The 25,067-nt window shown below is 37.0% G+C and overlaps 1 protein-coding gene across 1 annotated transcript in view; it reads right to left on the reverse strand.

Annotated features, from left to right (window-relative positions):
* NUP93 (nucleoporin 93) overlaps positions 1–24,789 on the reverse strand; it is a 112,395-nt gene extending 87,606 nt beyond the window's left edge. Inside the window, exons 1-2 of the mRNA XM_044664134.1 lie at positions 24,721–24,789; positions 10,160–10,378 (exon numbers count right to left, since the gene is read on the reverse strand). Coding sequence (XP_044520069.1) covers positions 10,160–10,338 — 179 coding nt within the window. The 5' untranslated portion in view covers positions 10,339–10,378; positions 24,721–24,789. The remainder of the gene's footprint in view (positions 1–10,159; positions 10,379–24,720) is intronic.
* Between the last annotated feature and the right edge of the window lie 278 nt (positions 24,790–25,067).

Here is a 25,067-nt window from a genome sequence, read left to right on the forward strand (position 1 = left end):
AGTTTGGTTTTTTTTTTTTTCACTCTGCCTCAAGGTCTTTAACTTAATTATTAACTTGAAATTTTTCCAATATTGTCCACTGTAATAAGACATTGTTGGCTTTTAGCCTACGGCCCTAAATAAGGCACACTGAATTAGGATCTAGGGTCTGATTCTAAATTGTGACTGACTGCAATTAGAGGACAAAGACTTTCTGTATCTATAGGCTTTCTTCCCAAAACAAAAATAACATTACTAAGGCCCTAACAGCATAGTTATATTTTGAATTGTCTAGTGATGAGGTTGTGCCAATTCATTCATATACTCTTCCCAGTTCCTCCTGTGGAAAACTTAAAAGCTGGTGGGTAAGGATAGAGTCTGAAGTCTATACATTCTATGAAACAGGGCAACACTAACTAGCCCACATAAGATGGAATTCCCAATCTAGTCTCAATAGTACCAAGCTCTAATTAATATGCTAATTGTACAGTACCTAGAATAGTCATCCTCATATAGGATTTTAATAAATTCTTTTTTGCCCTTCAAGTTCAAGCCTCACCTCCTTCATGAAGTCTTCACATACTGTTGCTTTTCCTTCACTGAATTCCTATACACTTTTGATTTAAAAAGATAAAAAGGCACTAACACACAGAAATCTTGAAAAATAAACTGTGGAGAAAAACAAAACAAAAAAGGCTCTCCAAAAGCAGGTTTCCACTGAATTTTACTCTAGGTCTGTGGTGGGCAAACTACTATGGCCAGAGGGCCAGATGCAGCTCCACATCAGGCAGCGTGACATTATTCCTAATCTGACATTATTCCTAATCTGACGAACACAATGAGTAGGATACAATACAATGAAACTTCTAAAGAGTTGCCTTAGAAACAGACTTGACAGATGAGCATTTCCTTTCCTTTGGCCCCCTCTTTAAAAAGTTTGTCCATCACTGCTCTAGGTCATTTCCTAGTTCCAATATACAATAAAATAGAGGAGAAAGCATTCCTCTAGAGAAGGGGTCGGCAACTTATGGCTCTAGAGTCTAAACTGTTGCTCTAGAGTCTAAACAACAAGGCTCAAATTCTTCAAAGATTCAAAATTCATCCCTTTTCTCCCCTTCTCTTGTAGCAGCCCTTCCCCCACAGTTTCTACTACAATACATGCTGATGTTTTTTATTGTGTTATTTGGAATTTGGGGGGGTTCCATTGAGAGGTATTTGTGGCTCATTTGAGCCTTGGAATACTTAGATGTATGACAGACTTCCTGTGGACTTTTGGGGGGGTCTTTGAAACTACATTTTCCATGATTCAATGGGTTTCCGGTTTCTGGTGTGATGACAAGGTGGAGCGTGGCTTAAATTGGGTGGTCGGCTTGGGACTTCCTCTTTGGTAGGGAGGGAAAGTATGGATGATAAATGGCTGAAGGCGGAGTTTTTGAAATAGATCTTAGCCAGGTGCGTGGCCATTTCTTTTACCAATATGGCCCTGAATAAAATATTACTTCTCCTTTTACTCTCAATCTATATTATTTTTAATTATTACATTATCGATAGTAAAATGAAATCTCAAAATACAAATGATACATCTAATACAAATGATAGTTATATAGTCTCACGTTATTCAATTAGCTTGGAACACATTCAAAGCTTGACTCATCCTATTTAGACATTCTATTTTATCCTTCTCTTCCAATCCAGATACATCCTTTAGCCCCAATCCTTTTGAGTCACTGTCCTTTTTTTTTTAATAAGGCAATGGGGGGTTAAGTGACTTGCCCAGGGTCACACAGGTGGGAAGTGTCTGAGGCCAGATTTGAACCTAGACCCTCCCGTCTATTTCCACTTTCCAGGCAAATATCAGAACTACGATCAGCTTCCTTTACCCCTGGTGAAACAAAGTCTTTTTCTGCCTAGTTACAGCCCCTTGACTTCTGATCAAAACCACTTTCTTTGATGACACTTGAGCCCCAATTCCAACAGTGCCCATAGAAACTTCCAGAACTAGCCTGTCATCTATTCTGAATATTCAATACCCAAGTTTTAATTTTTTTAGTTTTCATTTTTCTATCTGCTTCTGTTTTTAATGAATATCTTAACGTATAGCCCCTCTCACTGGTGCTCTCCATTCTGTCCTATACTAAAATCCATCTCCGACATCCATGACATTCATGTTGAATCAAAGACTCTCTTGGGGGAGTTATATTTCCAGGTGACTGTTTCTCCACAGACAACACTGGCCTAGGCATCAACCTCTCTGTTCTAGTTCAGTTTCTCTTGTTCCACTCAGACGTATTTACCCCTAATCCAAAATGGCTTGGGGAAGAATTGTTTTTAGTTGCTCACAAATAGTATCTAGAATTCAGCATCTGATGATGCAACTTTGGGTACTGTTTTCTAACTTTCAGAGATCAAAGTTTCATTTCCAACAAATCAATAAGCAGTATGAAGGACTGGGTTTGAGCACTTTTTTAAGGACTGGGAAGAGATTAAACAGTGCCTAAGCTGTTCTTTCAAACTACTTATTGGCTTGTTGGAGACAAAACCAGTCCAACATCCACATTTAGCAATGAGGAAACAAAAGACCCCAAAAGGTAAAACAGGTTAACTAAGGTTGTACTACTAGTTAGTGGCAGAGTTGGGCCAATTTAGCAAATGTTTATTATTTTTTTAATTAAAAAAATTTGCTAAACCCTTACCTCCCATCTTAGAATCAATACTGTGTATTGGTTCCAAGGTAGAAAAATGGTAAGGGCTGGGCAATGGGGGTTAAGTGACTTGCCCAGGATCACACAGCTAGGAAGTATCTGAGACCAGATTTGAACCTAGGACCTCCCATCTCTAGGCCTGGCTTTCAACCCACTGAGCCACCTAGTTGCCCCCTAACAAACATTTATTAAGTATTTGCAAAGTGCTGTACTAGATTCTGTTGGCACAAAAACTGAAGAATGTTTCAGTGCCAGCTTTAAGGAACTTCCATTCTGCCAAAACAGATATAACATACGCATAGATGAGTATGGCATAGTGTACAATTAGAGCAGGATGAGGGAAAAATCCTGATAAGGTACTTTAGGAAAATCAACGGAAAGAAACAATGCATTTATGGAGATGTGAGAGATTTCATGGAAGACTTAATAACTTAGTTAAACCTTGAAGGAAAGAGTTTAAGAGAGAGATAAGAAGAAAAGCCAAGATGAATAAGCAGAGAGCAAAACAGTTTCCTCCTGCAAACTCCACTAAATAAATCACAAAAACATACCAGACTGAACCCTGGTGGGGAAATGCAAGAAAAAGTCAGTAGTCCAGGTCAGCAGGTCTATGGACACTGGGGACTGCATCTATTCAAGAGCAGCCACGTACAGCCACATACTTCAGTGCCAAGCAGACATTAAACAGGCAGGGCAAAGGGATGTCCCAGACCCACATTAAGCATAAGTCACAGATATAGGTGGACTACAAAAACATACTTATTCTCAGGCTCTCTGTTTTTGAGTAGAAAAAGCTCATAGGTCTTAGGCTAAAAGGAACAAGTTTAGAAGTAAGCAGCAGCAGTGTAATTCCCACTCAGGCCCCCCCCTCCCCCAGGACAAAGAGGCAGGCATCAATTCCAACTTCTAATCCAATCTGAAGCCTGCAGAGGAATAACCAGGGCAAGAATCCCAGATCAAGAATCCCTGATCAAGAATTCCTGCTAGGCAGCAATGCAATGACCCTGGACAATTCTGAGGGACCTATGGAAAAGAATGCTCTCCACATTCAGAGGAAGAACTACAGGAGTGGAAACACAGAAGAAAAACAATTGCTTGAACACATGGGTTGATGCAGACATGATTGGGGATGTAGACTGGAAACGACCACACCAATGAAACTATCAATAATATGGAAACAGGTCTTGATTGATGACACATGTTAAAACCAGTGGAAATGCTTGTCAGCTATAGGGGAAGGAGGTGGTGAAGGGGGAGGGGAGTAAAGGGGAAAGTAAAAACATAAATCATGTAACCATGGAAATATTTTCTAAAAAATAAAATATTAAAAAAAAAAAGAATCCCTGCTAGGGGTTCAATGGATAAAGAGTCAGGTTTGGAGATGGGAGGTCCTAGGTTTAAATCTGACCTCAAACACTTTCTATCTGTGTAACCCTGGACAAATCACTAAACTCCAATTACCTAACCTTTACTACTCATCAGCCTTGGAATTAATACTTAATATTGAAAAGAAAAGAAAGGTAGGGAGGCTGCAATTCTGTTGCTCTGAATCAGCAGAACTTCCCACCTGGCAAAGAGTGGCAAAGCAGTAGTCTACTGTTATTCAGGGCCAAGCACAAGTCAAACATTTGTTGAGCTCAGACCAGAAGCGAGCAGCAATTAAATTTCGCCCTGGATCAGATTACTGTGGGAGTACTGAAAGCTTGCAGATCCTGTTATTGAACTGTTCCTGAGATCTTACAATAACACAACATTCCATCCTTCCAAGAAAGCAGCAACAGGACCAGTCGAGAACTTCCCTTCAGAGGAGCACAGAATGAGCAAACATAAAAAGAATCCCACCACAGAAAGCTACTTCAGTGCCAGAGATGCACAAGATACAAAACCTAAAAGAAGAGAATAACTCCAAAACATCTGTAAGCAAAGCCTCTAAGAAAATTAAGAGCCTATGCACAAATTAAACTAGAATTTTTGGAAAAGTTTGGCAAAAGAATTTTTTTTCAAACAGTAAAAAAAATATTTATAAATGAAATGAGAGTAAAAGAGAAAAAAAACTGTTAAAGAAATGAGAGCTATGGAAGAAAGGATTAGAAAGAGAATTAACAGCTTGGCACAAGAAGTACAAAATCTTGCCCATTCAACAAACCCTGAAAATCAGAATGGACCAAGTAGAAGCCAATGATCCCATGAGACAATAATATTAAAACAAAGACAAAAAATTGAGAAAAAAATAGAAGAAAATGTAAGGTATCTTTTTTTACATAGTAAAAAAATGACTTGGGAAATAGGACAAGGAAGAAAAAAAAATTAAGAATCACTGGACTATTTGAATGTTATGACTACCACTACCCGCCAAAAGCATGGCCACCATAGTTCAAGAAATCTTGGAAGAAAACTGTCCAGACCTCTTAGAACTAGAAGGTAAAGTGGAAATGGAAAAAATCCATTGCTTACTTCCTGAAAGAAATCCCAAAATGAAGACTCTTAAGAGCATTATAGTCAAAACTCAGAGCATCTGGGGAAAGAAAAAATACTGCAAGCAGCCATAAAGAAAGAATGCAAGTACCAAGGAGCTACAGTCAGAATCATAAACAATTTAGCAGCCATCATAATGAAGGAATACAGAACTTGAAATATGATATTCCAAAAGACAAAGAATATAGGATTGCAACCAAGAATAACTCAACAAAACTGAGTATAATCTTACAAAATTAAAAATAGATTTATAATGAAATAGAGGATTCCCAAGTATTACTGATAACAAGGTCAGAGTTGCAAAGATATTCTGTAGTTTGAATAAAGATAAATATAAAAACATGAACATGAATAAACAATCCTAAGGTACTGAAGAAGGATAAATAGTTTAGATTCCAAAATGGGGAAATGACATAAGGCCCCTCTGAACTATATTTTCTTCAGGGCATATTATAGAGGAAGTCTAATTATGCAGAAGACTAGGAGTTAAGTTTCTGTTAAGATCGTCAAGAACCAACAGAACTACTCCCAGTCTTCTGTATAATTAGACTTCTCTATAATATGCCCTAAAGATAATATGGTTCAGAGGGGCCTCATGTGTCATTTCCCCATTTTGGAGTCTAAACTATTTATCCTTCTTAACAGAAAAAATGGAAAGAGATGAGAACACACAGAGTGGAAGGGAAAGGAAAATTAGGGAAAATTATCTCACATAATCAAGATACACAAGAAGACAGCTATACAAAAGAAGGAGGGTGGGGAATAGCTGACACTAGAACCTTACTCTCTTTTGAGGCAAAGGAGGGAAGAATACATATATAAATACGTACACACACACACACACACAATTGGGTACAGAAATGTATTTTATCCAACAGGAAAACTGGAGGAAAAAAGAAGAAGGGAAAATTAGAACAGATTACAGAAGGAATTAGCTAAATAAATAAATGAACGAATGAATGAATGAATCAATGCTATTTATAAATAAATTATATTTATATAAATATAAAAGTATTTATAGCTCTTTTTGAAGTGACAAAGAATGGGAATGTGCAGAAGGTGTCTATCAACTAGGAAATGGCTGAACATGTTATAGTATATAAATGTGATAGTACACATTTGCAGGTACATCTTATTCCATATTCCACCTCACCCCCTGCCTTCCAGCTCACTTTTATGTACGGTCTTCCCACTTTAGAATGTAGATTCTTTGACGTTTTTGTTTTTGTTTTGCTTTTATGTATATCTTCAGAACTTAACACAGTATCCGGCTCATGTTTACTACTTAAATATTGTTGCCTGCCTGCTTGCTTGCATAAAATACTGCAGAAAGGTCAAGGATAATGATGACTGAGAAAGTCAATCAACTTAGAAAGCAGTTTCGATAGATACAGCTAGGTGGCCCACTAGGTAAAATGCCAATCTTTAAAAAAGGCTGACTTCAAATTCAACCTAAGATATTTACTAGCTGTGTGATCCCCCACAAGTCACTTATCTGTTTGCCTCAGTAAGGGTAAAGAACCTACCTCTCAGGGTGTTGTGAAGATCCACTGAGATAATATTTGCACAGTGCTTAGCAGAGCGCCTGTATGGAGTTAATATTAATTTGTAGCTCTTTTGGCCCCCAATCTTTTCACTTTAAAGCTTAAAAAATATTTGATTTTAAGGCTAAAGCTTTAACTGTATCTTCCCCGTAGGCAGATACAGGTAGAATCTACCCTCCTTTTGTCTACTTCTTATGTATTTGGTAAAGATTGGCATAGTAAGGGCAGGTAGGTGGCTCAGTGGATTGATTCAGGCCCGGAAATGGGAGGTGCTAGGTTCAAAACTGGCCTCAGATATTTCTTAGCTGTGTGACCCTCATTGACTAGCCCTTACCACTCTTCTATCTTGAAACCAAAACACAGTTTTGATTCTAAGACAGAAGGTGTGGGTTTAAAAAAAATAGAAGACTGGCAGAGTGGCTATTTTATCTGTAAACAAGGATTCTCTTAGGTAATGAAATCACTCAACTAGCTGCCATACTGGGAAAAGACATAATCTGTGCAGCCATTCTAAAGCCACACAGTTAGTTCTCATGTCCCAGAAATCCACCTCTTGTCCTGAATGAGGTCTGAGTCATCCAATCAGAGAGGCTCAAGAAAAGAACATCAGGAAGAACATAAATTGACAATGGAGGGGACAGAAAGTCAGCATTTTTCCTGGAAGCACAGACTTAAAAGGCATGCAGTCTGGCTCTGGACTTGCTCAGCAGCTTGCATAGGAAGTGTCTAGAAGTGCTGGCTAGCCTGGTGGCCCCAGGCTTTCATGCCCTGAGCCAGCCAGCCAAGCAGCTTGTGCTTCTCTCTTTCTCTGGCCTGTTTTTGCTATTTTGTAAATAATTATAAAATTAAGATATGGTCCACAGAAAATTTTAATTATAACACCTAGCACATAGTAGATTCTATATGAAGGCTAGCTATTATTGTTATTATCATTATTGTTATTAATTAAATGATAGTCAGGAGTCATATTACAAAGGATGGAGGCAGGATCAAAGAGAAGTAGAGAAAACATCTGTAAATTCTTCTTGAGAATTTAGCAGTGAATGAGAAAGTAGCTAGAAGATAAGAGTTTAAAGAGATAATGGTGGGGGCAGCTGGGTAGCTCAGTGGATTGAGAGTCAGGCCTAGAGATGGGAGGACCTAGGTTCAAATCTGGCCTCTTCCCAGCTGTGTGACCTTGGGCAAGTCACTTAACCCCCACTGCCTACTCTTACCACTCTTCTGCCTTGGAGCCAATACACAGTATTGACTCCAAGACGGAAGGTAAGGGCTTTTAAAAAAATAAATAAATAAAAATAAAGAGATAATGTAGTCCAAGGTAAAATGGGTAAGCTCAAGCATGTTTCTAAGAAGCAAAGAAGGAACAAGCAAATATTACCCCCTCATTTGCTAGTCTAACCAACTATTTTAGTAATAGTGAGACTAACTGAAACTTTCCAACTATTAAAATATATTATGTAAGATGAGAGGGTCTGGGTTTAAATCTGGCCTCAGCTATTTCCTAGCTATATGATCTTGGACAAGTCATTTAACTCCCATTGCCTACCCTTTACCATTCTTTTGCTTGGAACAAATACACAAATATTGATTCTAAGACAGAAAGTAAGAGTTTTTAAAAATACATTATGTTGTTAATTCAGGAATATCCCAAATATAACTTGTCAGCTAATGATTTTATTTTTGATTAAGTTTTCAAGATTGCTTTGAGTAACTCAGCAGTCAAATATATATGTCTAGATCTTAAAGCTAAGCCCCACATCATTCCTCTACTGCTAATCAAGAAAATGTCAATTCTAAACTGAAATCTTAAAGTCTAGATTTTCCTTATCAATATGAAGAAGAAAGAAAACTTCCTATTCAACTTGTCATTTTCTTAGCTCATCTAATATCAAAACATTCAATTCAAATTATGGTATACATTCCTCTACCTATCAGAAAAATGATGCACAAAGACTGTTGTCTACTCATGGAATTTTTAATATATGTACCTACTCTATCCTACTCCCATTCCTCCAGTGCATTAACTGTTCTTCTCTAAAGAAACTTAGAGAAAAAAGGAATAGAATGAACAAGATAAGGGAAAGGAGAATATGAGTTACTAATAAATCATTTTTCTTTTTAAATCTTAAGCTCTAGGATTTATAAAATGAAGTTATAACTGTGGTAATTAAAATAGTATTACATCATTTTCCCACTCTCAACAGCAGCTTTGTATATAACCTATGTGCCCAAGAACTATATAATAGCAAACCAGAACTAGTAATGCTACACATATGAGCTGAATATCCTGAAGAAAAGACAAGCTTGAAGAAAATGTTTGAGACCAATACTTTGTTTGCAGGTGGCCTCAGAGCACCCAGATCCTTTCCAGAGTTCTTTTGGCCTCTTTTTAAAATGGACGAAAAGTATGTGTCTAGAAGCATAAGTAGATAGGGCCAACATGAGATTTAAAACATAAGATAGGACAAAAAGGAGAGAATTACCTTAGAAACTTCTACTCTATTCTTAATAATTCTATTCTGGAGTCAAAACATTCAAAAGCCTTGATTTTAGAAACCACTACTATCTAGAATGGGTTCAGCTTGTTCCAGCTCTTATCACTGGTTATATATATTTGTTGAATGTATACCACATAAACTGGTCCCCTATATCAAACACAACAAATATTTATGTTTTTTGAGGTTGGAAGAATAAGGGAAGACATAACTATTTCCAATATACTCTTACACTGAATTGTAGACACATCTATGACCTATAAGACATTATCACTGCAGTGGATAGCTGCCAGTCAGCAATTTCCATCAGCTACTCCCTCATGGGGCTCTCTGGATTTTTATTGCTCTATCATTGCTAAGGAGAAGTCATGCTTCCAACAGCTTCCCTTTCCTTCCGTCTCAGCCTTTGGAGTCACTGATTCTAAACAGATCAGGATCACATCATGCTTTAATGATTTATCTTGAAATTGACTGAGCATAAGGCTCTTCCTGGTACTCTCTAAAACTCTGTCCTTTGTGGTATACTCCCTAGGCTTTGAAATACATCATTTGTCTAAATGGCTCACATTTGTTAAAACGACTATAGCAGGCATTTCTAAGCCAGTACTCAAGACATAACACAAAGCTAAACAGTAAATATAGTAATAGCTAGTATTTCTATAAAGCTATAGAGTTTACAAAGCACTTTACAAATACTACATCATTTTACAGAATCAAATGTTATAATACTATAGCACTAAGTGGCTTTCCTCTTATTTCTACTACCCCTTCAACATCTCTTGTAGCCTAGACAAGCAAGCAGGCAAAATTTCAAGACTTACACATTTCAAAAATTATCTGAAGTTTTTGTGATGTTCCCCCCCTCATTTATAGACTACATCAAAATTAAAACATTAAGAGAAAAAATGTATTCTATTTCCTAAGACACGCAAACCCAATGACGCTTTCACAATAAAGTACTTACGCCTTAACATCAGCTGTCTCCTGAGATGTACGTGTCAGTGTGCGAGAGCGCAGCCGTTCACCCGCCTGCTGGATTTCTTGTAGGTTACGTTCTACATGAGGAAGCTCAGAGATGCCTTCAGTCTCAGCAGCCAGCTGTTCAGCCTGCTGAAGAAGCTCACCAAAGCCTTCAGTATCCATTTCTGAAGCAGATATTATGTGGAAAGAAAAAACAGGGAACCTAAGGAAAGAAAAAGAGAAACTTCAAACACCATGCAGGTTTCTAGCAAAGCTTAAGAAATCATCAGGCCTTTTTATAAACAAAAGAAACAACACAGACTAGCACCAAATGGTATTAGGGGCCCTCATCTACACAGTAAGGAACAGTAGTGTTGAAAGAAATGAGTCAGACAACGGAGAAGCAAATATATTTGAGATGCGGGTACACAATGAGGGCCCAAGTTCACATAAAATATATATATTTTTAATATAAATGTGCATCTACATATGCATACACATGCACAATATATCAAATGCAAAGATATGAAGAAGACCAGAATTCTTGCCTCTGTCCCTCGAACAGTAGGTTTTTCTATGTCCTGGTCCCTTTTAGCAATATGGCAAAGCCTATGGATCCCATCTCAGAACTATGTTTTTAAATACCTGAAGGAAATGTCAAATTTCAGTTAAATGTTAGTAAAAAACAAAGATACAATTTTTTTTCTCATCCAAATTTACAGTACCCCTGGAATCTGTTCACAATATCCCTTGGGTATCTGTGGATCCCAAGTTAAAAACTCCTGCCTTAGTTGCCCTAGTGCTAAAATAGCAGAGATAATAGAAATTTTGGCACCAACTTCAGGTTAAAAATGACCAGTAGCTCTTAACTACTTATTCTCCCACCATTCTAAGAAGGCCCATTGAGAAGACCTTGTATAATATGGCAGGACAAGTTGTCAGGGTTTTCCACTTTTAATCCAGGGTTCTTTGTACTGCACAATCTAGTCTCTCTCTCATCAGCGCAAAAGCTCCATTTTTGCATATGCATTCAAATATTGCTAGCCTAATATATTTTTAGAATAAATAGGCTCCTGCCACCTCTAAGCATTCATATTATGTTCATTCAGGGCAATGAGAGCTTAATAAGTTTTGTTCTTGCTGCTGCTGTTACTACTACTACTACTACTACTACTACTACTACTACTACTACTACTACTACTACTACTACTACTATTGAGGGACTTCCAGATTACAAATGACAGCAGGAATAACATGCTTTAAAATACAAGATCAAAAAACTTATAAAAATAATGTCAATATAATAAATTATAATACATATTTTTAAGCCTTCTGTGCAAAATTTTTAATCTAGCAGGAAAAGATACACTTACACTGCTGATGGGACTGTGAACTGATTCAATCATTTTGAAAAATACTTTGAAATCATGCAGGAAAATTTATAAAATTGCTCATACCTTTTTACCCAATTATCCTACTATTAGGTTTACTGCCAGTAACATAATAATAAATGAACAATCTGCAAGTAAATATCAATAGCAGCACTATTTGCAACAGCAAAAATATGACAACCTGTTCTTGTAACAAATGTGAAAATGGTTAAACAAATTATGATATACAAATGAATAAGTAAAATACATACATACAAATCATAAAGCAGAAACAAAAGAATGATATACATACATGTATATGTATATATATGTGTGTGTATATATATATGTATATATATATATATAGTTATGTAGATCAAGAAAACAAAATTTTAAGTGGCACAAATCTTGGATCAAAAACAATAGAAAATATGGAAAATAACGTATGAAGCAAATACCTGCCCTTCTTTTAAACAAATAGAATACTATTAAAGTACATTATTATTATTGTTTTGTGCATTAATACTGTCATTATTAAAGTGCAAGAAAGCATGTACTCATGTACTATCACTGTAAACCACTCTTCGATATATATTACTGTACTTAGCTGTTTTCATGGATTGTACACTGTGAAAGATCTGATTGGAGGTACGTATGCTGGAATTGAAACAAAAATCATCGATAAAGTTTTTTTTTTTTTAAGATTTTTCATATAATCCTATTTTTGACAATTACTGCATCTAAGCCACACAATAAAAGGTTTACTGGTATAACAAGTATTACCCTATTGGAAGACAGAACAAACAAGCTGGTTTAAACAGAAAATATTTGTCATAATATTTTTCTTCCTTCACTTCCTACCATCTCCCCTGCTACTAATGTCTTACTGAACTAGAATAGGTATAATCTTTATATAAAATGTAATTATTTTTCTGATATAAACAGACCAATACTTAAAAAACCACTGTTAATGCCATAAATCCATAACAGGAAAGTAAAGATTTTTTATAAGGATTAATTTAAAGAGCATGAAAGCAAAGAACTGTGATTCAAAACAAGATCACAACTACTTTAGAGCTAGAGTAAATGAACAGAAATATATGCATACATATGTGTGTGTATTTTTTTTTTAAATATAAACCCTTACTTTCCATCTTGGAGTCAATACTGTGTATTGGCTCCAAGGCAGAAGAGTGGTAAGGGCTAGGCAATGGGGGTTAAATGACTTGCCAAGTTCACACAGCTAGGAAGGATCTGAGGGCAGATTTGAACCTAGGACCTCCCGTCTCTAGGCCTGGCTCTCAATCCACTGAGCCACCCAGCTACCCCCTGAACAGAAATATTTTAATGTTCTTGTGATCCAAGTAAGACTTTAATCTAGACTCTCATGTTTATTTATTTATTCAGGCTTATTTTCTACCTTATATTAAACTATGGTCATTTCAAATGTTTGACCAAACAGGCTATTATCTATGGAAAAATAGGAGACTGAAAATAAAGCTAGACAGATAGAGAACCAGGCCTGGAGCTGGGAAGACCTGGGTTCAAATATGGCTTCAGACACTTCCTAGCTGTACGACCTTAGGCAAGTCATTTGGCCCAACTGCCTAGCCCAGTAATGGGCAAACTATTCCCCCACACCTGGATGTAGGAGTGTAGTGATTAGGGAATTGCTTAAGGCAGTGATGGGCAAACTACGGCCTGGCTGTGGCCAGCAGGGAATAGTCTGCCTATCACTAGCCTAGCCCATACACACTCTTCTGCCTTGGAACCCATCCCTAGTACTGATGCTAAAAGAGAAATTAAGAGGTTTTGGTTTTGTATTGTTTTTTTAAAGAAAAGAAAAAGAAAGTAAAGTATTCCCAGGATAGAATGAATGAAAGAAAAAAGCACTTATTAAGAATTTACCATGTGTCAAGTACATTTCTAAGAGTTAGAAATATAAACTGAGAAGTGAGACCATTCCTGTTCTTAGGGAGCTCATACTCTAATTGGAGAAAATTTCAGTAAAAGACAATACAGCTGTAGGACAGAGAAAAATGCTAGAAGTACCAAGAGTACAGAAATTACAGGGGTAAATCAGATGATGGGAAGTAGGAGAAATGTAGAGGAAAGGGGCACTGCAGGTACTGTGATATTAGCTAAAAGGACCTTCACAAGGAGTAAAGCTAGTACAGAAAGCAGTGAAATGTGATATGCAGGGTCATGCAGAAAAAACTGCAAGAAAGCCAGGCTAGCATATATGAAGGAGAGTAATGTATACAATAAGTCTAGAAAGCTAAGCTGAGCCTAATTACGAAGGCCTTCATATAGGAAGCCACTTGAGTTTTTGAGACCCTAAGGTCATGATGGCGAATCTATGGCATGTGTGCCAGAGGAGACACTCAGAGTCCTCTCTGTGGGCATGCCCATCACTACTCCAGCACAAAGATTACCACAGTTCATTACTAGAAAGCCAGAGGGACATGGGGCTGGGCTGTTCCCCTCCCCCTCTTCACATGTGCTTGAGGACATCACCTGCCCTCTCTAAAAGGTTCACCATCACCACTGTCATAGGGCACTGAGATGATTGACCAATGCTTTAGGAAAGTCACTTCTGCAACAGTATGGAGGACATATTGGAGAAGAGAGAGACATGCATGTATGAGGCTCTACTACAGTCATCCAAAAGAAAGGTAGAGAATATGAACTAGGGTGGTGGTCCTATGAGCAGATAAAAGGGGAACAGATACTACGGATGTTGCAGAGATAGAAATGGCAAGAGAATAACTTATGGATATGTAATTATTTCCACTTTCATATAACAATAATAGTTAACATCCTTATAGGGCTTAAAGGTTTGCAAAACTCATTACAGGTATATATAACATTTTTTTTAACCCTCTGAATACAGTTTCATTAGCACACACATTCTACTAACTTCAATAGTGAAGAGTAGAAGCATGAAATTTTCCCTGAAAAGGGAAAGAGAAGTAGCAAATATCATTGCCACTTTATTCCATTTTGTAGAGAAAGCTCTGAGGAAACAGCATGTACACTTAGTTATACAACTGTCTCTAACTCCTACTACCAGGATGAATAATAAAAGTCTAGACAGTAGAGCATTTGTTTTCATGAATATACAAACTGAAGAACATAATAAGTTAAAATATTCTACTTTTCAAATATATTTTGCTAAAAAAGGTAATTGTATTAGACCCTTTTGTCATGACGCTGCCAGAAACTTTTAACTAGCCAACCCATGCAAATCTGCACTCTGGTGGATTTGAGTAAAGCAACCAGTTGACTTAATATGAATGAATCATAAGAAAATTAATTATGGATGTATTTTGACCATAACAGGATGCTGATAAGATTACACTGGAGAGCTTCCACTTTTATTTATGAACTGTCTTCCTTTATCAAAGGCTTCTTATGCACATGCATGTATGGGCACCTTACCACCCCTACTACCTTTCCATGTACAGACCACAGCAAACAGTCTTCTTACAAACTAATAACTCATCTTGAATATTTCTGAATCAATGGCTCTTTGTAGGGCATGAATTCATATCAAACTAGTGAATCTAGTTCTTTGCTCTCTAATTAGGTCACCTATACAAATATACTGTATAATTCAGATTATACAAAATCTAAAACCAAAATAATGAATACCCAGTATAAGAAAGGAAAACTATATTATAACTCATGATGGAGAAAAATTTTAACAACTCTTATTAGTTGTTTCCTTATTAGAATTCAATTCAACAAGCCTCTATTAAATGCCCATTATTTGCCAGGCACTGACTGTTCTTGTCTTCAATGAGCTTACATGCCACTTGTGGTTATAACATGCATTGAGGCTACATAGGAAAAAACCTCTATAAAATACTATATATGAGAAATGTGATTTGGTCTGTCCTATAATTAAATCTGAAGTTTCAAAAGTCTTATAAGGTTTTGTTAGCACTCCCAGGTCTATATTTAAGCTACAGCATTAATACCAGCATTGCTATAGGTAAAGTTGATTCCATTAATTATCAAAAGGCAATTTTAAAAAAGTATTCTGCATAACACTAAGCCAAATGGGCATTAACATATACACAGTAGAACCAAAAAAAAAAAAAGGAATTGTAAATGAAACTGCAGACCTCTATAATGTTCAGCTTGCTTTTCTTTTTATTTATATAATAAATTCAAGCTGTTGCTTTCAAAGCTGTCCTGCTTGTCTATGATTCAAAATATAATTTCAATCTACTTCATGAAATAAGAAATGGAAATGAAGTCTTTAAAAATGCAAGGATTAAACAAAGTCAATCTTAACCCAATAAACTAAACTTGATTATTTTTTTTTTAAAACCCTTACCTTGCGTCTTGGAGTCAATACTGTGAATTGGCTCCAAGGCAGAAGAGTGGTAAGGGCTAAGCAATGGGGGTTAAGTGACTTGCCCAGGGTCTCACAGCTAGGAAGTGTCTGATGCCAGATTTGAACCAGGACCTCCCATCTCTAGGCCTGGCTCTCAATCTACTGAGCTACCCAGCTGCCCCCAAAACTTGGATTATTTTTTTAAAATCACTGCTCTTTTTCCAAATGAGAAAATGAAAATATTTAGGAAAAAATTAAATCAAGCTTTTGTTTACTGACAGAATTTGGGCTGAACTTGTGCAAGGAATGGGATCGAAAGCAAATTTCTCATGTGTTCCAGGTTGTACTAAGCTTTCCAGGCACAGGTGCATAAAAATTATAAACAGTCAGTACTATCCTCTTCAAAAATGCAGGAGAATAGGGGCAGGTAGATGGCTCAGTGGATTGAGGGCCAGGCTAGGGATGAGAGACCCTGAGTTCAAATATAACCTGAGACACATCCTAGCTATGTAACCCCAGACAAGTCTAACCCCTATAGCCTAACCCTTACCATTCTTTTGACTTGGAACCAAAACACAGTGCTGATTCTAAGATGGAAAGTAAGAGTTTAAAAAAACAAACTATTCAACCTGAGGGCAGGGGCTGTTTCATGTTTTTCATTGTAGTTACAGTGCTTTGTACATAGCAAGAGCTCAATTTAAAAAAAAAAATCTGTAGTATGAGATTATTGCTGTTGAAAGTGGGAACTCTGAAAAGCAGGAAGAGCATTCTAGGTTTCTAGATTTCTGCATTTAAGTTAGAAGACTGAGTTCATAAGTAAGGGAAAGATGAATTTAGGAAAATTCATACTGCCATCTACATAACCAATTCTACACTGAGGCCAGCCTTGTTAAATAATGCCAATGCCATTGGCTGGTACTTTATATTAACATTCCATATTAAATAAAACTCAAAGATTTTATGAGGCTTCAATATTTTTATAAGAGATATTCCTATATTTCAGGTGTCAAATAAATGGAATTAAAGATAAAGGTGCAAAAAGGTCAAATTCCTTCATTAGAAATTATTTTAAATCATCACTTGATTTTAACAAGACTTAATTACAAAAACTGTAATCATTTCTACTTTCTGAATACAGCTATATTCAATATTTAATCAGGCCACAAGACTTGAAATTTAAATATTCAAATTGATGAGTATACTTAGTTTTTTTTTAAATCAGTAGTTCCTAATGTGCAATTCCCAGCAAAACTCCAGTCCTCCAGTTAGCTTAAGGACAAATCTTTTACAGTATTAATGGTTATTAAATGAAAAGATTAATTTTTCTGTATTTTGTATTAACAATTTAATTGTAATGCTTTTCACTGATGCTTCATTGTTTTAAAGAAAGCTACACAAGAGATATTCTGCTTAAGTTTCCATGCCCAGCCTCCAGCTAACAAAAACAGGCCCAAGCAGATGATCTCCAAAACTTGAAAATTGCTACTTTCAATACCATATGGTTTACAGCATCCCATAAATGATTATGGCATATGAGCTAAAGGTTACAATCTCTACATTACATCTAACGGAAAGAAACTAGCCCCAAAAGTTACCACCATCATTGTCAGGAAATAAAGCAAAAGAAACTATTAAAAAGTTTCACAACCATTCCAACTAATAGTAACCTAGAAGCCTTTTTACTTGGCTAAAAACAAAAAAATATTTAAAGTGAGGGTTTATACAGTTTATTTGAAGATAGGCTTCATTGGATACTAGTTATGTAAATGATCTTCTGACCTTCTGACTTTCAGTGATTAAAGGGAATGTTTTCTGTTTAAGAGGGATAGCTCTTTAATCCCAATAAGAAAATCTTGAAAGTGATTTCTAAGATTATTTGCAAACACTCGGTGACATAATATATTACATGAAATAATTTCCTTTCCTTCTTATTCTCTACAGTCAAAATATAAAAATTCAAAGGACCTTAAGAGAAAACAAAAAATAGGAAAAAGAACAAACTGCTCTCAACTGAGTGCACTATATAAATCTTGTTGAAGGATTCCCTATATATATATATGTGCATATATATGTATATATATAAACATAAACTCATTATTAACTATCTGAATTAACTCTGTATCTCATCCCTCCCCCCAAAATCATCTCTACATCCCAACATATGCACAATAGGTAGAATGTTTGAGATGCTGTCAGTAGAAGAATTATTAACTATTTCATCATTTTCACAAAGTTTTTCCCTTGCTTGGTAGAAAAAAGTTCTAAATGAAAAAATCACATACAAATATTTTTGCTGATTTAGTAACAGTTAATATTATTTATATGTATTGTATATTTACATATAATTATTTATATAACAATACTATTTATATAATAGCTGATGTTTAGAGAGCATTTTAAGATTTGCAAAGCATTTTGCATCTATCAATTCCTTTGAGCATCACAGATACACTACTCCCTATCTTATGGATTTACTTGGTATTTCAAAAATCTTGTCTATAGTAAATCTATGATATAATGAATTAGAATTATCATAATTATTCATATATTACGAATACAAGAAGGGACTTAGATCAAGCCAGTACAACTCTTTCATGTTCCACTTGAAGAAAGACCCAGAAAGCTGCTTGCTCCACTATCACCAACCAGAGTAGCAGAGCTCATATGTAAATCCAGGTCTTCTCTATGCTTAGATTTCTTTCCAGGATGTAATTTATAACACTCATTAGAGACAGATTGCTTTTATCATTATTTTAATGAACAAATATGAGTTTCAAGTAACACATATTTCCATGTAGAAAATGTAATGGCAAAGGAGAAATTCACAACTTCATTTTTGGGTGAAAGATTGACACTTTTTAGGGATCAAATTAAAAAGTAATTATACAGTGAAGATACTAATGAATTCTGAGGAAAAGGTTAGTTAAAAAGAAAAAATCTTCTTCATTTTACCAGAAAATTTTAAATTATCCTCTGAAGTCTTCTAAATATTGATAAACCATGACTGGGGACCTAGTCATTCATCTTTCTACTATAGGTGTCCACTGTCATATAGTATATAAAGAGAAAACTGTTTTTTTGGTAGGCAATTATTATCTCCAAACTCCAAAGGTGAGGTAAGGAGGAAAGGTTGAAAAGAATAGAAATTAGAATTGTTGTTGGACAACTCTTTATGGTCTAAGACAGTGATGGGCAAACTTTTTAAAGAGGGGGCCAAAGGAAAAGAAATGCTCATCTGTTAAGTCTGTTTCTAAGGCAACTCTTTTGAAGTTTCATTGTATTGTATCCTACTCATTGTATTCGTCAGATTAGGAATAATGTCCCTCTGCTGGATAGAACATTTCAGGGGGTCACATCTGGTCTGCCGCTGTAATTTGCCCATCACTAGTCTAAGACATAAGGCAAAATTGGCTCTAATAATTATTCAGTATATAGATGTTTAAAGAAAACAAAGAACTATATTACATGTAATACATAATAATACACCACAAGAACGATAAGTTCTATGATTCTTTTTGGACACAATTTATAAGACTACCATAAGTATATGAATAAATACAATCTTCTTCCTCCACTGAATACTATATTTTTAAAAGCCTCTTCTAAAAGAATCTACAAATCTCTCTTCTCTAACACCTCTCTCTAAGAGAGCTCATCCTTTCCAATACCTTTATTGTAAATGAGATACTGATATTTCAAAAATCTACACTTCTAGTCTTCTCTTCATACTAGTAGTAGTCAATCAATGGATATTTTTATTTAGACACTATCACATCCAACTCAATATGACCTAAGCCAAAATTCTCTTCCACTAAAATCAGTTCCCCTTTCTCAAACTCCTTTTCTCTTTTAGGTTATGGGAGTTCTCGGGGACTGTTTGAACTCTTAAAGTCCTAGGATCTTATGTTAATCATATATTTCTCCTGATTATTTTGGAATAAGGGTTCTTAGCTTGAAGTTCATGAGTTGTTGGTTTGTTTGTTTTTTAATATTTCTGACATGGAGGACAGGCTATGCAAAAGGCACTCCAACGGAATGTGGAGTGTCAGATGTGAAGAACCACAGCAAATAGGACAATTTAGTTTGAATGTAGGCTTGTATAGGAAAGCAACATGTACAGTCAGTCTAGCAAAAGGATGAAGCTATATTGTAAAGGGCTTTGAATGCAGAACAGAAAGCTGTATTTTATCTTAAAGCAGGGATTCTTAACCTGAAATACATGGACCCTCAAGCAGACTCTCCAAAACTGTGAAGGACTTTAAATACTAAACAAAGAACTTTGAATTTTATTCATGGAACAATATGAATTTACTTCAGATTTCTTTTTAGCAACTTCTGAGTAAGAAAAATTATCCTGCCAACAAGGCTGAAAGATGGGCTGGGAGCAAGATGTTTAGGAGGTTACTGCAATAGGATAGGGAGGTAATAATTAGGGCCTGGGCTATATTTCATACCTCATACACATATTTTATCCTTTTTTTTTTTCTTCAAAAGATCTCTCTTAAAATCCTCAGTCTAGGTCCTCAATAATTGATACCTGATTAAACCAGCCTCTTTCCAAGTCAACTTCACCAACTTCATCCAACAATAAACATGGTATATAGTATAGCGGAAAGAACACTAGATTTGGAGTCTAGAATCTGGGATCAAATTCTGACTCTGACACATAATATTTGTGTCAGTTTGTGCAAGTCATTTCAACTCTCTGCACCTGAGTTTTCTTGGCTATAAAATGATGGTATTAGAATGAACCAGGGGTTCTTTATCTTAATTTAAAAAATTATAATATTTCCTTTAATTTTTTTGTTTTTAATTTAATGCATTAAAAACATTACTTTGAGGAGAACATTGGATAGCCAATGGGGTCCATGACACAAAAAAGGCAAAGAATCACTGGATTTGATGACCGTCCAGATTTCTTTCATCTCTAAACCTATGATACTATGACTAATTTCTCCTCTAATTCATTTACACATAGCATAATGCCTGGCATATAATGAACAAAAGATAGTTTAACTGGTAGTACGTCTCTTCTACCTTCTGGCCTGTATAATGTCATAAGGTATAAATCCTTAACCTTCCACTCTTTTCTCTATATTCTCTCACTTTGAAATCTCATCTATCCTCACAGTTTTAGCTATCAATTCTAGATAAACACCTCTCAAATCTATCTAGATCGCTTCCCTAAGCACCTGTCTCAACAGTTCAAGTATGGGTCTAAGAATGTGCTTCAACTCATGCCTCGACCTATTTTTCCAGAAATTAAAATAAAATGTCCAACTCTCCATGATGTCTTTCCTGATTTCCCCGGCTGTTAGTGACCTCTTAAAAATGGCTTTGTATTTTGTATATATTTATGTATCTGATATTTCCCTGATAGACTACAAGCGCCTCGACGACAAGGACTGTTTTAGTTTTTATTAGGAAGTAATTAGTAGGAGGAAATAAGAATGAAAAGTTAAGACATTTAAATGGACAATTAGGCTATGGGTACCAGACACTGACTTTCTCCAGATATGGAACTATGTCATCAGCCCCTGGAGCAGGCAGAGACTTGAGGAAGGGAGAAAAATTAGGAGTCACTACAATCGTATAAGACAGAGGTGATGAGAACCTGAATCAAGGCTCTAATGGGGAATGGGGGTGGGGAGAATGTTAGGAGAAAGTAATGGATATGAGATGTTATAGAGGTAAAAAGGACAAGATTCTGCATCTGATCACATCTATGGGGTGAAAGACAGTAAGGAGTAGATACTTTCCAGCTCCAAGCAGTTCTCAGGACTGTTTAACCAGCCACCATCAAAAAGCATTCAAGTATTATTAAATGCCAGGTACTAAGTGATAAATATACACAGTCCCTGTACTTCAAGAAGCTCATTTTAATAGGGAAGTAATTGTTCATAAAAGACATATACAATGTAAATGGATGGGGGTAAAGAACAATATGAAAAAAGACATTGCAGAAGGTAAGATCAGAGCTGACTCTTGAGGGAAGCCAGGAATGAAAGAACACATTATGGGCATACAGAACAGCCAATTAAAAGGTGCATGGTGCTTTGTTCATATCTACCCTAAATACCCAATACCTCTCCTCTGATACATGAACATCTTCTAAAATGCATCTCAAGTTGCAGTTTCCTCATATATCTTTCCTTGACTACTCCATTTCACAATCATTTTCCTTCATCTGATCACCTAAAGGACTTACAGTGTGTCCCATTTAGTTCATACTTATCTCACAGTCACTCAAGTGACTGGTTTGTTTTTATTTGCATTCTCTATAGCACCCAACACTATATCACACATAATCAATTCAACAAAAATAGCAGGTAATTGACAAATTCTTGTTGAATGAATGTCTCTTATCTCCTTAAGGTGTAATCTAGGTTAAGGGACTTGTTACATTTTGACTGTATTCCTTTTCACCCCAAGTGCCCAATAATGCTAAGAAATGCAATCAATAAGAAGTTTGGCTAAGTCAGTGAAGAAGTAGGAACAAAAGAAAAGAGGCAATAATACATAATATGTAAGAATAATATTGAGATCTGATTGGAGCCTGAGGGCCTCTGCTCCTCATTCTTCTTCACTCTACTTGTCCAATCAGTTGCCACATTGCATCAATCCTCACTGCTGACTGATACTCATTTAATTTAGAATATGTTCAGGTCACTCATCTCAATATTGTTACTGCCTACTTCAAAGGATTATTGTTGATGATAAAAATGAGATAAAGTATATCAAGCACTTTGTAAATCTCAGTGTTTTAGCTAAAATTATCTATTACTTGATATATGAAGTGTGACAAACACAAAGGCCCAACATTTTTTAGCCCTTACCTTCTGTCTTAGAATTAATACAGTTCCAAGGCAGATGAGGAGTAAGGGGTAGGCAATTGGGATTGAGTGACTTGCCCAAGTCACACAGCGAGGAAATGACTGAGGTAAGATTTGAATGAAGGACCTCTGTTTCCAGGCCTGGCTCTCTATCCACTAAGCCTTCTAAATATCCCCCAAGACACTTTAAAAAAAAAAATGTCACCAAGGAATCCTTAAGACAGGGAGCTGTCGATTTTTTATTTTGAACTCAATCAATTGAGAAGCATCTATAAGTGCCTAATAAATGCCAGCCACTAAAGATATAAAAACAAAAAGGAGACAAGCCATAGCCTTACATTCTATTACTCAATATATTGGATAACACAAATGTGAACTTATTTTCATGGAAAGGCCAATATGCAAATACAAAAACAAAAAACCCCACTAACTATACTTTACATGTTAATATCAAGCTTTAACTCAACTATTTATCTTAACCATCACAAACTCAGTACTCTAAATAGGACAGTTATTATAACCCCCTATTTTACAGATGAGCAAACTGAGGCTCAAAGATGTTAAGTGATTTGCTTAACACAGAGCAAGTTGCTCCTCAAACCAGGAATATAACACAGTTGTACTTATTCCTGTATGAGTGTCATTTCTACAACATGTTTTCCTTTCTTCATCCTGACCACACCACTAATTATGGATATGTCTTGTATCCTCTTCTCTTTTCCCTCTACACCTGGGTTCTTAATGTAGCATTCAAGGACTTGTGTAGATTTCAAGGTATACATGAACTTGGATAAGGAAAAAAATCATTGTGTTTTCACTAATCTCCACCTGAAATTTAGCATTTTTTCAATTATGAATTTTTAAAAAATTCTGGCAACAGGTTCACAGAGTTTAGGAGGGCAAAGGGATCCATGACCCAGAAAAGGTTAAGAACCTCTACTCCAAAAATTATCTTATTTGGTGATCTCATCAGCCCCTATTGGTTCAATTATCATCTCTACACAGATAATTCTGAGATCTATATATCTAGCCCAAATCTCTCTCCTGAGCTTGAGCCACCTCACCAACTGCCTTCTAGATATCTCAAATTGCATGTCCAATGGACATCTCAAATTCAACATATCCAAATCAGAATTCATCACCTTCCCTCCAAAACCTTCCTCTCTTCTCAACTTCCTATTACTGTCGTGGGTACCACTATTCTCCCAGTCATCCTGGCTTGCAACCTAGGCATACTCCTCACTCTCACTCCCCTAGGCCTCTTATTCCTTGTGACATTAAGAACCTCGATATGAATGTTCTCATTTGTTAAATGAAGTCGTTAATCTAGATGACCTCGGAGGTCCCTTTCGACACTATGACCCAATGTCTAGATTGCCTCTAATGTAGCTTCCAGATTTAGTTTCTGTGATTCTTGGAATGAACACATAACATTTCAGACAGTAGCCGCCTATTCTTTTCACCAGGTGTATCAAGAGGAAGAAGAGATGGGATGGCAAAGACGCTGGCAATCTTGAAACTTTCCGTGCCTAACCCACAGGGAGTCTTTCTTTGTAGGGGAAGGAAGGCGAGGTAGCCCTAGAGGGGCACAGGGAGCATAGGCTGCTAGGAAATTGGACCACGGCAGGGTTGGGGTGGGGAAGAGGCCTGAGTGACAGAAGGGGACCCGTGGGCCACCGTACTAGGGCGGCGGGCGCTCTCCTGGAGTGTTCTGCAGTATCTCGGGGGCTCTACGAGGGACCCAACAGAAAGGCAGGAGGGAAGGGCGCCGATACGGGACTCCAACTGGGCCCGGAAGGAGACTGAGAGGTAGAGTTGTCCAGCACGACCCGAGCCGGAGCCCAGCCCCTGGGGCGAGTAGTTCCGAAAGCGGACGGGTGCTGCCCCACCAAGGCCGGGGGCGCGGGACAGACACCACAGGGCTGCAGTTTCCGGGGGACACAAGGTGTGAACACTGCCTAGGGGAAGCGCCGTTGACGGCCCGGGAAGGAGGGCGGGGCGGCGAGGGCTTGCTTACCTGGCCCAGGAGCCGCCGCTACCAACGCCGCGGCAGCCGGTGCCGGCTAGGAGGAGGAGCAGGAACGAGGCAGGAGGACTCGGAGGTTCTCGCGCCGCTCGCCAGAGCTTCCTGATTGGCGGAGAGGTGCCTTCCCCAGCAGCCTCCGCGCGGCACTCTCCGCCAAATTAACTTTATTGGCAGAGGGCGCTTGGGTACAAGGAACACGCGCAGCCAAGAGCCACGCCTGAAGAGCCCAGTAAAGCAGGCCGGGAACTGGCTGGTCTTCACGTCAAGGCCTAGTGACCATTTGGCTGTAGAGGCAATTCCTTCTCAGGGGCGAGTGGCCCCATATAGCTTCTCCTAAT

The sequence above is a fragment of the Gracilinanus agilis genome, chromosome 2 (genome assembly GCF_016433145.1).
Source record: "Gracilinanus agilis isolate LMUSP501 chromosome 2, AgileGrace, whole genome shotgun sequence".
Taxonomy (NCBI): Eukaryota; Metazoa; Chordata; class Mammalia; order Didelphimorphia; family Didelphidae; genus Gracilinanus; species Gracilinanus agilis.